The 14,758-nt window shown below is 47.6% G+C and overlaps 5 protein-coding genes across 5 annotated transcripts; all 5 read left to right on the top strand.

Annotated features, from left to right (window-relative positions):
• LOC8060648 (periaxin) lies at positions 74–1,087 on the top strand. Its single transcript, XM_002463102.2, has one exon. It carries the CDS (start codon positions 347–349, stop codon positions 716–718), a length of 372 nt encoding a protein of 123 aa, XP_002463147.2. The 5' UTR covers positions 74–346; the 3' UTR covers positions 719–1,087.
• LOC8060647 (vegetative cell wall protein gp1) lies at positions 2,317–3,388 on the top strand. The gene has a single exon (XM_002463101.2). The coding sequence runs from the start codon at positions 2,494–2,496 to the stop codon at positions 3,076–3,078; it is 585 nt and encodes a 194-aa protein (XP_002463146.2). The 5' UTR covers positions 2,317–2,493; the 3' UTR covers positions 3,079–3,388.
• Positions 5,701–14,512, top strand: LOC8060646 (titin). The gene is made up of 6 exons (XM_021453620.1): positions 5,701–6,509; positions 8,095–8,212; positions 8,315–8,973; positions 11,561–12,127; positions 13,606–13,670; positions 13,839–14,512. Exons 1-6 carry the CDS (start codon positions 5,716–5,718, stop codon positions 14,510–14,512), a joined length of 2,877 nt encoding a protein of 958 aa, XP_021309295.1. The 5' UTR covers positions 5,701–5,715.
• LOC8060645 (vegetative cell wall protein gp1) lies at positions 8,248–9,213 on the top strand. The gene has a single exon (XM_002463099.2). It carries the CDS (start codon positions 8,423–8,425, stop codon positions 8,975–8,977), a length of 555 nt encoding a protein of 184 aa, XP_002463144.1. The 5' UTR covers positions 8,248–8,422; the 3' UTR covers positions 8,978–9,213.
• LOC8060644 (vegetative cell wall protein gp1) lies at positions 11,255–12,442 on the top strand. Its single transcript, XM_002463098.2, has one exon. The coding sequence runs from the start codon at positions 11,496–11,498 to the stop codon at positions 12,129–12,131; it is 636 nt and encodes a 211-aa protein (XP_002463143.1). The 5' UTR covers positions 11,255–11,495; the 3' UTR covers positions 12,132–12,442.

Below are 14,758 nucleotides of genomic sequence, written 5' to 3'. Positions count from 1 at the left end.
CCCAGTTGGCTATATTCTGAACTCACTGTACTGGCAACGCTTCTACAACTCTCGTGCAGAGTTGGTGCCCCCGTAGAGACGCTGTCTCCTCTACCGATGGCCTAACATCAGACTGCTGCAGTGCTGCTCGTATATCTGCACTCGACATGATGCACGGATCAGTAGTTGAGCACTCGCCAAGACAGTCCCTTGCTCGTTCATCCTTTTTTTCTCAACCAGAATACCAAATCGTCTGTCGAGCATAGACTCTAGAGTCTGGAGCACACAGCCTGCAGGCTGCAGATGACCAACCAAAGTCCGGTCCGGCAGCTAGCTGCACAACCGATGGGCTATAAGTAGAGCATGGATGGTCTTCGCCTCTTCCATCCCCACAGGCCTCAGAACACCTGCTTCTGCTTACAATTACAACATGGCCCCCTCAAGAACCGCCTTGTCCTCCCTTGCGCTCCTGCTCGCGTTGCTCCTCTCGTGCGCCGCCGTGAGCAGCGCGGCGCGAAGGCTGGAGGAGGCAGCTCCCAAGGAGGGGGAGCCGCACCTGACCGTGCCGGAGCTGCCAGTGCCGGAGCACGAGCTGCCGCCGCTGCCCAAGGTCGAACTGCCGCCATTCCCGGAGGTGCACCTGCCGCCGTTCCCCAAGGTCGAGCTGCCGCCGAAGCCCGAGATCCCGGCCATTCCCGAGTTCCATTTCCCGGAGCCGGAGGAGGAGGCTAAGCCATGACCGCGCCACCGCTGCGTCCTACTTGGTCGGTCGTACACGTGTGTGATTTGTATGTTCGTGCTGGGATATGGATGTCCGCTCGTGCGTCCGTGCGGGCGTCAGTGCGTGTGTGTGCGTGCGCTGCTTGCATAGTTGCATTATTGGCTTGGTGTGTTGCTCGTGTTTAGATGCTTGTTTACTTGCGGGATCCAGAGTTCTCGGCGTGTGTCAGCGCCAAGGACGAACGTACTGTGCGTAAGTGACTGTCTTGCGACTTGTCAGGTTCATGTACATATGTGCATGTGTATACGGTCCCTCGTATGCTTAATGTTTGTCAACGGAGTATGAATATCATCATTGTCAGTGAAACAATCCGACGAGTTCAGTCCACGTTGCTTGTAATGTACTGGTACTATCTCTTGGTCAAGTTCACTTTGCTTCTTCAGTTCACAAATACTGTCTCGAACCTCTCACAACGTGTCAGTTCCCTGTGAGATTCAAACTCGTCGGGTACTTGGTTACCCCTTTTGAAAACCAAAAACAAAACAAGCGCGCAAGTGAGGGTTGGTTATGTGTTTCTTTTTGTGAAAGATGTCCACTTGATTGGAGTTTATAACTTGCAATAAACTTTGTACGTTTTCTTTTAGTGGTAGACACTTAGCACATTACTTTTTTTCTAGTAGTAGTAGCCAACATGCTTCTCGATAATAAGGTGTATGTGGTGATTTCTTATAAGTGTACGGTGGATTGCATATTGTGTTTTGCAAAATAGATTTTTTTTTACTGTTTCAGTAATCCACTTTGTTTCCTTAACCACCCAAGGACCAAAATTTTGAACTAATTCAATAAGTTCAAAATTATGTTCATTGCATGAAAGCCCATTCATGGTGGTTTGCGTTCCTACAAAACAAGCAAACAAAGTCCGCCCTACAAACCCAAGGCCCATGCATCCTACAAAACAAGCACTATTCGTTCGGGCAACAGCTAGCGTCGTGTCATGGCGTCATCCACCAAACCATTCCGCGGGAGCGGGGATATTTCCCGGCAACAACGAACAACTAACAACTCCTGATCCAGCTCTCGCCCTCTCGGCCAACAGCCGAGAGCGCCCGCTCGCGCGCGTCGGCGGCAGCGGCAGCGGCAGCGCGCGTTCCGCGCGTCAGATCAAGTCCGCCCCACGGTCGCGGCCTACCGGCTACCGCACTGTGCCGCGACTGCCGCGTGCGTTGATCCACCTGCTCTCTTGCTCTTCTCACAAACCTCGATCTCGATCGCGCACGGCGCACCTCATGCTAGCTAGCTAGTAGCTACCCGCGACTTATGCAGCCCGCCCAGCGCCGCGTACGGCGGCGTCGTTTTCCTTTCCGGCGAGGGGGCCCGATCAGGATCAGCTCGGCACCGTACCCCGGCCCCCGGGTGGGCGCCCGCCGCTGGCCTCGTCACGTCGATCGCGCAGCAGGAGGGCAGGCAGGGGCGGCAAGCAAGCAAGCAACCCCGACGTACGCCCGCTATGGCGACCTCTCGCCCGATAACAACACGTCATACGTACAGCCCAATCAGTCGCGAAGCAGGCAGTGTATAGCTTGCAGCGGTGCCGATCACAGAGGCGAAAATGGATCCGGGAAGCGAAAACTTCAAGGCTCTGGCCAGTGGCCATTGGCCAACCAGGAGTGCTCGGGTGAGCCGCGGCCGGTACTATCAACAGCTCCGGCGAGCCTATAAATACCGCAGCTCGCTTCCCGTTCTCTGCATCCCACCATCCTATCCAGCACAACAGACCTGGTCGATAAGCGATAATGGCTTCCACGTCGACCACCACCATGTCCTCTCTTGCCTTGGTCCTCGCGTTGCTGCTCTCGAGCGGTGCTATCGGCAGCGCGGCGCGGCAGCTGCAGGAGCTGCCGCCGTTGCCCAAGCCTGAGATACCACCGAGGCCGGACCTGCCGCCGCTCCCCAAACCTGAGGAGCAGCCACCGTTGCCCAAGCCGGAGCTGCCGGTGCCACCGCAGCCCCTCCCGAAGCCGGAGCTGCCGGTGCCACCGCAGCCACTCCCCGTACCGCCGCAGCCCCTGCCCAAACCCGAGCTGCCGGTGCCACCGGAGCCCCTCCCAAAGCCGGAGCTCCCCGTCCCGCCGCAGCCCCTGCCCAAGCCGGAGGTGCCGGTGACACCGGAGCCCCTGCCCAAGCCCGAGCTCCCCGTCCCGCCGCAGCCCCTGCCCAAGCCCGAGCTCCCTGTCCCACCAGAGCCCCTCCCCAAGCCTGAGCTGCCGGTGCCACCGGAGCCCCTGCCCAAGCCTGAGCTCCCCGTGCCACCGCAGCCACTTCCCAAGCCGGAGCTGCCACCCCCGGTGCTGGCTGGCGAGCTTCCACCGAAGCCATGATCGATGAGCTACGAGGACTTTACGGACGCACATATATTGATTGATCGACACTGCGGATTCAGATATATACGATATAGATATGATTTGCCTATTTTCTATTCCATTTCTTGCTCATTCGTGTGAGTGTTTGGTTTGATTTGACGAGGTGTAATAATGTATATAGGTCGCGCATCAGAATTGCAGCGTGGAGTGTATATTGCCATGCCATCTGATCCGTGACCGTGATCTATCTATGTACTCTTGCTGAGATCCATATGTACTGTATATATATCTAATAAATGGATACGTTTGTATATGTGTACTTTACTTACCAATTTATGTCACACCATTATGTATCTGTCGCGACACTTGAATGCCTGATCAAAAATGGACTCCAGAGACTTGTGTGAATGAACTCGTTTTTATGTTCAGATGTCACGTTTTCGTGAGGTTCTCCCTGGACCTCTTGCAAAAACGACATGTGGATCAAACACGAGTGAGACGTTTACTTGTGGTCGTTTCTTTATACCGTCAATTAACCAACTGCTCACTGTACTCAGATGTGACTGTTGTTATAGCCTGACCGAGGTTGGAGTATATATTTCTTTTTTTTTTAAAAAAAAATACTTCTAAAGATGTGATGGTTTGGACTTCTTATGAGTCTTCTCTATGTACTCTTTGATTACTTTATGAACTAAATTAATCTGACATTTACAAACAAATAAGTTGGAGTTGAAACTATGGTTTGAAAAGTTGGAGTTGTCTTCAAGATTGAACTTTGTTTGTTAATATATATAATCTATCTGATAGAGTTAACTTTCTTAATATACCATGACAAAAGAGCCTCTGTCACAAATAATACAAGTTGAGCATGACATCACAAAATGTCTTTTGAGTTGCAAAATACTATCCCATCGTTTTCTCCGACCCCCAAATAATCATTAGAGCCTCTTTTAAGAGATTTTTTTTGGTAGAAGTGACAGTACTAAACCATATTCTTCTATTGTATTTGCACGTGACATCTCAAGCTAGTGCCAATATGCATTCTCTAATGCATAACAACACAAATTTATAACTTTTATTGGATTAATTTACTAACAACAAATATATATAATTTTCCAAACATGTCAAAGGAGCATTTATGTCTATAAAATGCAATATCTAACTAACAAGAATGCAATGAGTTCACTATATCGGTGGTTAAGAGAAATATGACTATAAACTGTTTTTTCCTTGGCAGCTATAATAATTTACTTGAGGGTTTGCACCTAAAGAAAGTAGAACTTCCTTGGCGGTTTCTAGTTACACCCAAGGAAATGTGAATTACCTTTAGTGGTTTATAATAACACTCAAGGAAACATAGAATTACCTTGGCGGTTTCAACTAGCACTCAAGGAAATACAGATTTAACTTGACGGTTTGGTTTAACGCTCAAGAATATGCATTTTCTTGGGTGTTTTATACAACCCTCAAGGTAATTGTATATCCTTGGGGGTTTAATTTCGCCCCTCAAGAAAATTGCTGGCCCTCAAGAATATAGGAATTACCTTGGTGTGGTTTCTATAATAATACTTTTATAGAAATATGAAATTATCTTGGCAGTTCCGATTAACACTCAAGAAAATGTCACATTAGCTTGGTGGTTTGGTTAACACACAACAATATATGTTTCCTTGTAGATTATTCCCTACAACCCCAAGGGAAGGCTCCAATTTTCCAAGATTATGACATGCCTGATGCCTGATGGCATATATACCAACCACAACCCAGCATGCAAGAAACTGAAGCAAGCGTGTCCGCCTGCAGCAAATTCAGCACGGTTAGACCTGCGATCATTTTCAGCTGGATATGATCTTGCATCATCCGAACAACTACTGTGCCGAACGAGCCCACACGTCTGCACGTACTGACCCTACTGCACTCGGCGGTGACCTAAAGCTTGCTGAACGCTGCTACGCGAAAGCGCGCTCCATTACCGACCTGAACAATTGGTCATCACCTAGCTAGCTCGTCTCTGCTTATAGGAGACTAGACAATCCACCACTCTTCTTTACTCCTAAAAGGATAACGAAAACGACCAGAACCTACTACCACACGCAGCAGCTGAGCTACCACGAATCCGTTGTATGGCCAGATGATCTGCAAGGACGATTCTAGCAATCGAGGTGTGCTTGACCATCTGACTGCCGTACGTTGCAGGTACTATCTTATTTTACGGCTGTCGTCGTTTTCAACTCTATCTGGAACTACCAACACCAATCGTTTGGATTCGGCAGCTTCAGTCTTTACATGTTTTCTGTATCGATCTCATGCACGGCAGGTAGACGATGATCACTACCTTTGCGGTATATATTCGGTAGCCTAACCACAGAAGATGTGCAGCACACGTGTTACCTAGCACAGTAATCAGACATGTAAAGGTAGAGCATCCACCAACCAGATCACGCATAGTTCAGGGGTATTCCCAACTGATTTAACCAGACACATGTAGTAGATGACCTTGCTAGAGGTTTCAGGGGGGAAAAAATGCAGATGACCTACCATACTCCTACATGTCAGGCTGGCACGGTGTGGCACCAAATGTCAGGGTCAGGCTCCCTCTTCCAGACACATACGCAGCATATGCAACCAGCATGTCTTCGATCAACTATAAATAGCATGCCGCTCTTCTCCAACCATCACGACAAGAACCTGCAGCTATCAAGTGATACACAGATCGAGATCGCAGCAGCACAGAAGCATAAGCGATTCGATATGGTTTCCAAGAGAACCATGTCGTCCTCCCTCGCCTTCCTCATGGCACTGCTGCTCTCTTGCAGCACCATGAGCAGCGCGGCACGGTACCTGGAGGAGACGAAGCCTGCAGAGGAGTACCCGCCGCATCCCACCGTGCCGGAGATCCCCAAGCCAGAACTGCCACCGCATCCCACCGTTCCGGAGTTGCCCAAGCCTGAGCTGCCTCCACACCCCACTGTGCCGGAGCTGCCCAAGGCTGAACTGCCACCACACCCCGCCGTGCCAGAGCACCCAAAGCCTGAACCGCCACCGCACCCTACTGTGCCAGAGCACCACCCTACCGTGCCAGAGCTCCCAAAGCCTGAACTGCCGCACCCCACCGTGCCGGAGGTTCCTAAGCCCGAGCTACCACACCCCGCTGTGCCGGAGCTGCCGCACTCTGCTGTCCCTGAGGTGCCAAAACCCGAGCTGCCGCACCCTGCTGTACCGGAGGTTCCGAAGCCAGAGCTGCCGCCGCACCCTGCTGCACCGGAGGTTCCCAAGCCAGAGATGCCCCATCCGGCTGTACCGGAGGTTCAGAAACCTGAGCTGCCGCACCCAGAGGTGCCAAAGCCTGAACTGCCGCCACACCCCACCGTACCAGAAGTGCCTGAGGTGCCAAAGCATGAGCTGCCACCCAAGCCGGAGAGCCACTACCCGGTGCCCGAGGCCAAGCCATGATCGAACTACGTCACTGTTGTCCCAGGAATAAATATGTGTTGTACTAGTGTCTATGTGTATGGTGTAGAAGTAGTGTGACGTTCAGTGTTGTATGTTGTGCTGCTTTGAGATGTATGCACGTATCTATTGCCTTTGGTGTGCCATATATTCATGTATATTGGTATTGTTTCATGTTACTTATGCTATTTTGTCTTCTATATATAATAGGAATCTCTGAATTAATTCTGCACATATACAGCTTGCATATGTTAATATACATGTGGTTGAATATGTACGTTGAATTTACTCCATCCCAAATTATGACCACTCGTCTTATTCAAAAAATTTGTGCAAATATAGTCAAATTTAAGTCATTCTTGAAGAACTTTTATTAGTAAAACAATACACAATAAAAAAAGTGATATTTTGCACAAAATTTTGAATAAGACGAGTGATCAAACTTGATATTAAAAAAGTCAAACGACTTACAATTTGGGATGGATTGAGTACTATACTTTTGTTTATATATAACTAGGCAATTAAATACCTTACTTTTCCCTTAAGGGATCAATGATAGCTACATGCCTGTACAAATTATCATTCCCATCTTCATTTCCTAATCCCTTCCAAGATATATGTAGTTTTTGTTCTTAATTCATTACCACCAGCGCATAGTACAAAGTACAAACACAACGGTTTCAAGTCCAGAGCCATCGGTACATAGTTTGTTTCATGTCTAAAAAGCAAGTTTTCCAGAAATATGAAAGAGGATTTTGTAGGGATTAAATGCCAGTAAACTTTTTTTTACCAAAGCTAAAGAAAAGAAATATGAAGCATTTATTTAAAAGTTATATCTTGGTAAAAAATATTAACCTTGATCAAATAACATCACCACATATAGTTAGCATCGAAGCTAAATAATAAAGTAAAATGCATCTATTACTAATTACAAAAAATGTTGCCCTAATGCATGAAACAATTAATTGCAAATGAAATTATTCAGACATTACATTTTATAAGAGCCCAAAATATATCCTTTGACAATTCAAATAATCTCATCAAGCCCACATCCGCAAGCACGTGAATTTTCAAGAGGTTTAATTAAATCTAATTAGAGATGCAAGCGGGCTTGTCCACAAACCCACAAATAATATTTATAGGCTCACGGATAGACCCGCTTGCATACCTAAATCCAATACATCATGTAACACAACTACACAAGCACACACTATCACACTAACTATGAACACGTGAATTTAAACAAAATCAGTTGGAGTCACTTAATATGAGATTCACGACGCTATATAATTGGAACGGAGGGACACTTTGCTCTCTATATTCTGCTAAGTAATTTTCCAACCAAGCATGTCATCAGCGTGGACTTCTCATCTGCTAAACTGTACGTTTCAGTCTTGTCCTTGCAAACACAGATGTACAGTCGATGAGAGCACGATCGAGACACACATCGAACACGTGTCGCCAAATTAAAGAAACAAGCATGTGTTTCCATTCAAAAGAAAAAAAAGGTACAGCTGCTCCAACCATTCAGATCGATCAGTGCTCAGTAAGTCAGTATCTATTCCCAACCGATCAACCACACAGAAGCAGGAAATCAGGATGGAGATCAGAGGGACGAATTAAGGACCAAAATCTTAACAACCACGGGGATGCAGATGACCTACCAGCTGCTACCAACGGCAACATACAAGATATGGCTCCAGTAAAAGCTCACACACGGCTCACCTATAGATCCCGGCCTGCTGGTCACATGCGTACATAGCTTAGCATCGCGCTATAAATAGCATGCTTCTCTCCCTTCCAGCCATCACACAACGATCTAGTTCGCTCTACTGATCGAGAGTCGTCGAGACTCGACTCGACACGGGGCAGTAGTACACTACACGTACAAAGCTCACAACCAAGAGGTGTCATGGCTGCCAAGAGCACCATGATTCCTTCCCTTGTCCTCCTCATCGCGCTGCTGCTCTCGTGCAGCGGCATTAGCGGCGCAGCGCGGCTGCTGGAGGAGGCGGAGTACCCGCACCCTGCCACGCCGGCGGAGCTGCCAAAGCCCGAGCTGCCGCCGCACCCCACGGTGCCGGAGCTGCCGAAACCCGAGGTGCCAGCACACCCCGCCACGCCAGAGCTGCCCAAGCCTGAGATACCTGAGCACTTGCCGGAGTTGCCCAAGCCCGAGCTGCCTCCTCCTCACCCAGCTGCGGTGCCTGAACTGCCCAAGCCTGAGGTAGTACCCGAACACCCCGCCGTTCCAGAGCTGCCGAAGCCCGAGCTGCCTCCTCACCCCGCCGTCCCGGAGCTGCCAAAGCCCGAGGTGCCGGCGGCGCACCCCACCGTGCCGGAGCTTCCGAAGCCCGAGCTGCCTCCTCACCCCACGGTGCCAGAGCTGCCAAAGCCGGAGGTGCCAAAGCATGAGCTGCCACCAAAGCCCGAGAGCCACTATCCGGTGCCAGAGACCAAGCCGTGATCGGACTAGTACTGCATGCACATATGCGTCGCTGTCGCCCACGTCGTGTACTTGTCTGTGTATGATGGTGTAATATTTGTATGTTTGATTGTTTGTGATTTTGTGCTAGCTAGGAGTGTGACATTTCAGTGTTTTACTTGTACGTTGTGCCCCTTTAGTTTTTCCTTTGATTTTGTACTTGGCCTTTATGTACTATATATATTTATGAATAATGTTACGTTCATGTTGTAGTTACATTGCTTTCATGATCATTGAAGTCGCAAAAAAAAAGTAAGGGGCTGGTTTGCCAAAGCTTTTAGAGCAGCTTCTGGACTGAATCTAAGGAGGAACTCTGCCAAACAAGTATTTTACAGAGAAATTATTATGTTGCTAAGTGGTTCTTTGAACTTGAAGCATGGGAGGTGAAAAAGTAACGTATACTAACTCACTTTTTTTTGCATAGAATCACTTTCAACATAGAGTTTATCCTATTGAATCTAAAAAATTATCTTTCCACCAAAGAATCACTTGTCACAAAGAAAAACAAGTAGGGGGCTGGGAGCTCTGTCAAATAGACCCAAAAATATGAAGCTAAATCCAAATTCTAGACAATGTGCGTATATATGCAAATTATGCATGACTGGTTAAAGGATTATATTAGTTGATCGTACTATTTGTATTTGAAGGGAAAGGGCATATATGATATATATATTTAATTGTGTTGGAGTTGGAGTATAGTCTATGGGTATATCTAATTCTATGGACTAGTACTCAGTGTAAAAAAATGTTCGACACTTCGTAGTTTCTCTAATTACAAAAGTTCACGACACCACCATTTTGTTCTTATATATATCATCACCAGAACAAACAAAGACCGATCAGTAGACCAATCATTTGGCATTGAACCATCTAAAAACATGGCTAGTTTGGACAATAGAACAAAATTAAGATAGCAAATTTCAGTATACCTAATTTTATTATTAATAAGTTTTTTTGTGTACATATAGAGCCCAAATTTAAGATTCAATTTCCAAAAAAAATTGAAAAGTTAGTTTTCATCCAGAAATATATATTGTGTTGTTGTGTTGTGTATGGACGAAGAAATGCAAATAAATTCTTAAATGGTTGCATTTTCCAACAGGGAGCAATATATATGCTTCCTTAGTTGGGCGAATTGTCACCATATACATACCCTCGAGCACAGGTACCTATTGAGATACATGATACATTTGACAATACAAGACTCTATTTTTTAATTACACAATTTGAAATTTATATTGTATATTTGACACTCAAACGATTTCAAATGAAAAGGTTGTTAACTATAAAGTTGTACATCTCGTCAAGTACTATCACTTTGATGTTGGCCCAAACTGCTGCACAGGGGGTGTCTCTGGCTTATTAGGGGAAATTTGATCCGAGAACTTACACTGAATATTTGGAAATGTAAACCATATTAAATTTAAAAGTTGTCAACTACAAAATTTTATCTCTTTAAACTATATAATTTTTACATAAAGTTTAACTTGATCCGATTGAGTATGAATTATGTAAAACACTATGGCAGGCTGTTCAAGCCACAAACCGGCAGTGATATCTATTAAGGCCGGTTTGTGGCTTCAATCATAGTGATAGTACCATGTCTATCACTACCGGTTGAAGCCATAAACCGATATATCACTGATTCACTGCTAGTTTTAATAACCAGCAGTGATGGTCCAACAGTGATTGTCTATTTTGGCATATATACTCATATGCATATAACCGCTACATTTGCTAGCGTTTGAATATTGAATATATGCAACACCTCATGTACCAAATTAAGGGGCATATTTTCATCACTTGTATGATGAGATCGGCCGGGAAGCTAATAATAAGCTTGCAGGCAGGGGTGTCTATATGCTTAATCTGATGAACTTGCACAACAAAAATTCAACAGAACCATTAATGAGGATAATGATCTCAAAACGTGTAATTGATTTTTGTAAGGAATCTTCTTAACATATTTAGATAAGAAACTAGAGGACTACTTAATTAGCTGATGAAAACAAGTTGTCTGAAAAATGGCCATGCCACATTTCTCTGGTCATTTTCAACTTGCTTTACAAAAAGCTCCTGCTATCTTCTCAGTCTGACCTTGACATGCACATCGTGTCATTATTTGCGTTATCCGGTGGCCAAACACAAACACATCGACGAGACAGTGAGATACGTCGCACACGTGTAGCCACACAACGCAAAGGTGATTCACTAACCAGATCTGGGTCTCTGTATTCCCAACAAACTATACCATACATGAGATGGATCAGGAGAGAGCAAGCACACAGAGAGATCCAAAGTTGACAACCATGGGATGCAGATAGCCAACCAATCACCAAACGATCACTACGTGGATCAGACAGAAAAAAGAGTCACATCTGCGCTCGATCAGCCAGGGTTCCATTCCAATTGGCACTACAAATACCATGATTAATTTCCCTCTCCCGGCCCAGTCACCACTCAAGTACTGAAGTACACAACGATCTTCTTCTCACTCGCCATGGCTTCCAAGAGCACAATGCATTCCCTTGTCCTCCTCATGGGATTGCTGCTGCTCTCATGCAGCGGCACGAGCAGCGCGGCGCGGCTGCTGGAGGAGGTGGCGGCGCCCAAGGAGGAGTACCCGCACCCTGAAGTGCCAGAGCTGCCCAAGCCTGAGCTCCCGCCGCACCCTACGGTGCCGGAGTTTCCTAAGCCTGAGCTGCCGCCGCATCCGGTCTTGCCGGAGCTGCCAAAGCCCGAGGTGCCCGTGCACCCCGCCGTGCCGGAGAAGTTGCCGAAGCCTGAGCTGCCGAAGCCCGAGGTGCCGGAGCACCCTGCTGCTGTGCCGGAGTTGCCAAAGCCTGAGCTGCCACCACATCCCACTCCCACCGTGCCTGAGCTGCCCAAGCCCGAGGTGCCGGAGCACCCTGCTGCCGTGCCGGAGTTGCCAAAGCCCGAGCTTCCTCCTCACCCCACCGTCCCTGAGCTGCCGAAGCCTGAGGTGCCGGAGCACCCTGCTGCCGTGCCGGAGCTGCCGAAGCCTGAGATGCCTGAGCACCCCACCGTGCCGGAGCTGCCACCTCTGGCTGAACCTGAGTTGCCAGTGCCACCAAAGGCCGAGAGCCACTACCCGGAGCCAGAGACCAAGCCGTGATCGGCCGGCCTATATATGCATTAATGAACATTTGATGTATAATGTGTGTACGTACGTATGGTCTACACTTTGATGTCTACCTGGGATGTTGTTGGCCGCGCCGCCGGTGCCCCATGAACACTACTCGCTAGGAGCGTCATGTTTCCAGTAGAGTGTGTGTGTGTGTGTATGTGTATTTGCTTTGTATGTATGTGTATTTGCTTTGTATGTATATGTATGTACTTTTGGTTATAATGCCTATATATGCAGAGAGTATATCCATGTATCCACAAGTTTCATTTAGATTTATTTATCTTGGTGTTATCATGTCACATGCCTAGCTTAAAACTTCTTAAAATTTTAGAAATTTTCCTTTTGAGAGTATGTTGCAATCAAACTAGTAAAAGTCCTTACTCCTTACAACTATCAATAGCACTAGCTAACACATGAATAAAGAAGGTTTATTTGAGAGCGACAAGAAGAACCCCAATATATACTATAAACCCCAACAAACTATTACTTCAGTTAACAAGTGATCGGTAACTAGACAAAAAAAAAATCAAGGCATCACTATTGTGTTAGAATATGGACAAATGGGAGAGATCCATACATGGCCATGCAGCTGCAGTCCGGTGGCCCGGTCCAGCACAGTGGCCACCGGGCCCGGCCCAGCCCGAGGGGCTGTGCCTGGCCCGTCACCTAGGCACGTGGCACGGTCCGTTCCAACAGTCGGCTCGGGTAGCGGTCCGGTACAAGTTAAATAAACGGTTGATGTAGTTATGACTTATATATATTGTGCTGTTAATTGTTATATTGGTAAAAATGATAAATAATTAGTGAAAATAATAAAATATTTCAGCATTTGGTGAAACGAGCTGTTGTCGGTTTGATGGGCCGTGGACTGGCTCGGCATGAAAACCGGCCCGCGGGCCATGCCTTGGGCCAAAGGCCAGGCATGAAGCCTGTAGAGGCACGATCCGCTAGACACAACGGTCCGTAGCGGCCCGACGATCTGCAGCCCAACACGGCACGACACGACATTGAATCGGACCGACACGGACTGTTGGACATATATAGAGAGATCATGCAAAGATAAGAACTTTTGAATATTAGGTGTCAGCCTCGATTCATCCACAAACTTAAACATATTTTTTCTTAATAAAGTTAATAGCCGCCTGCCTGTGGAGCACAGATTGATGGATATTATTAGTTTGCCAAATTCAAAGGATGGAGTGGAAAAGGACATGACTTACAAACATAAAAAGAAAAAGATGGCGCTTTGAATAAATTTACGGCATGTTAAGGTCGTCATTTTCAACTGGCCGCTTAAAGTGGAGCTAGTATATAGATCCACCTATTCATGTTGGTCTCTTCTTAGTCGATTCTTGGCATGCAAGTCCACACCTTTGCGCAATCCGGTAGCCAAACAAATGTAGACTGATGAGATACATCGCACACGTGTAGCTATATAGCCTACAATATATTGCCGCTGCAGCATCGACCAACCAGATCACACTCAGGTCGTCTCAGAATTCCCAACTAATCAAACCATACACAAGTGTAGATCAGGAAAGTATCATTGCCAAGGACAAAATTAAACAACCACATCGATGCAGATGACCTAACCAGCTATCAGCTATGAAACAACGAGATCTCAAGCCTTCACTGAACGCTATAAATACTAGGCTTCTCTACGTTCCTAGCCACCACACACAACCAATCTCTAAGACGAAGACAAGAAGGCAAGAAGCACAAATAGAGCACGATTGAGTGCAAACCATCGTCCAATCATGGCTTCGAGTTCTAGGAGCACGGTGTCTTCGTTTCTCTTGGTGGCACTGCTGCTCTGCTGCAGCCGCATGAGCAGCGCGGCGCGGTTGCTGGAGGAGGCGCCGCCCAAGGAGGAATACCCCCACCCTGCCGTGCCGGAGCTGCCAAAACCAGAGCTGCCGCCGCACCCTACCGACGTCGTGCCGCCTGAGGTGCCTCACCCAGTGCCGGAGCAGCCGAAGCCCGAGCTTCCACCGCACCCGGCCGTCCCCGAGCTGCCGAAGCCTGAGGTGCCTCACACAGTGCCGGAGCAGCCGAAGGCCGAGCTGCCACCGCACCCGGCCGTCCCCGAGCTGCCGAAGCCTGAGGTGCCGCACCCAGTGCCGGAGCTGCCCACGCCCGAACTGCTGCCTCCTCACCCGGCCGTCCCAGAGCTTCCAAAGCCTGAGGTGCCGCCGCACCCAGTGGCGCCAGAGCTGCCAAAGCCTGAACTCCCTCCTCACCCGACCGTGCCAGAGCTGCCGCACCCAGACGTTCCGGAGGTGCCAAACCACGAGTTGCCGCCTCTGCCGAAAGCTGAGCTGCCACCGAAGCCGGAGGGCCACTACCCGGAGCCGGAGGCAAAACCATGAGCGGACGTACAGTCCCACCCCAGTTATCCACACATTTTACCACATCTGCATATTGTTTAGCTTATGCACAGTTACAGTACCTATATATGAGTTGTGATATTGTGTTCTCGCGTACAGCTTGCTTGTGATGAGCTAGCTATCAGTTTGGATCCACAAATATGTGTAAATGAAGAATAAAGATTTCTAGTTACTATATATTTACACTGTTGAGAGCTATTCATGTGTACACAATGTATGTGTTTTCAT

This window comes from Sorghum bicolor, chromosome 2 (assembly GCF_000003195.3).
Source record: "Sorghum bicolor cultivar BTx623 chromosome 2, Sorghum_bicolor_NCBIv3, whole genome shotgun sequence".
Lineage (NCBI taxonomy): Eukaryota > Viridiplantae > Streptophyta > Magnoliopsida > Poales > Poaceae > Sorghum > Sorghum bicolor.
This window is presented reverse-complemented; position numbering and strand designations above follow the sequence as displayed.

Coding starts and splice junctions, on each gene's coding strand:
- LOC8060648 (XM_002463102.2), top strand. CDS start 347: ATGGTCTTCGCCTCTTCCATCCCCACAGGCCTCAGAACACCTGCTTCT.
- LOC8060647 (XM_002463101.2), top strand. CDS start 2,494: ATGGCTTCCACGTCGACCACCACCATGTCCTCTCTTGCCTTGGTCCTC.
- LOC8060646 (XM_021453620.1), top strand. CDS start 5,716: ATGCCGCTCTTCTCCAACCATCACGACAAGAACCTGCAGCTATCAAGT. Junction 12,128..13,605: donor CCGGAGCCAGAGACCAAGCC/GTGATCGGCCGG, acceptor TTGCCGCTGCAG/CATCGACCAACCAGATCACA. Junction 13,671..13,838: donor TAATCAAACCATACACAAGT/GTAGATCAGGAA, acceptor CCAATCTCTAAG/ACGAAGACAAGAAGGCAAGA.
- LOC8060645 (XM_002463099.2), top strand. CDS start 8,423: ATGGCTGCCAAGAGCACCATGATTCCTTCCCTTGTCCTCCTCATCGCG.
- LOC8060644 (XM_002463098.2), top strand. CDS start 11,496: ATGGCTTCCAAGAGCACAATGCATTCCCTTGTCCTCCTCATGGGATTG.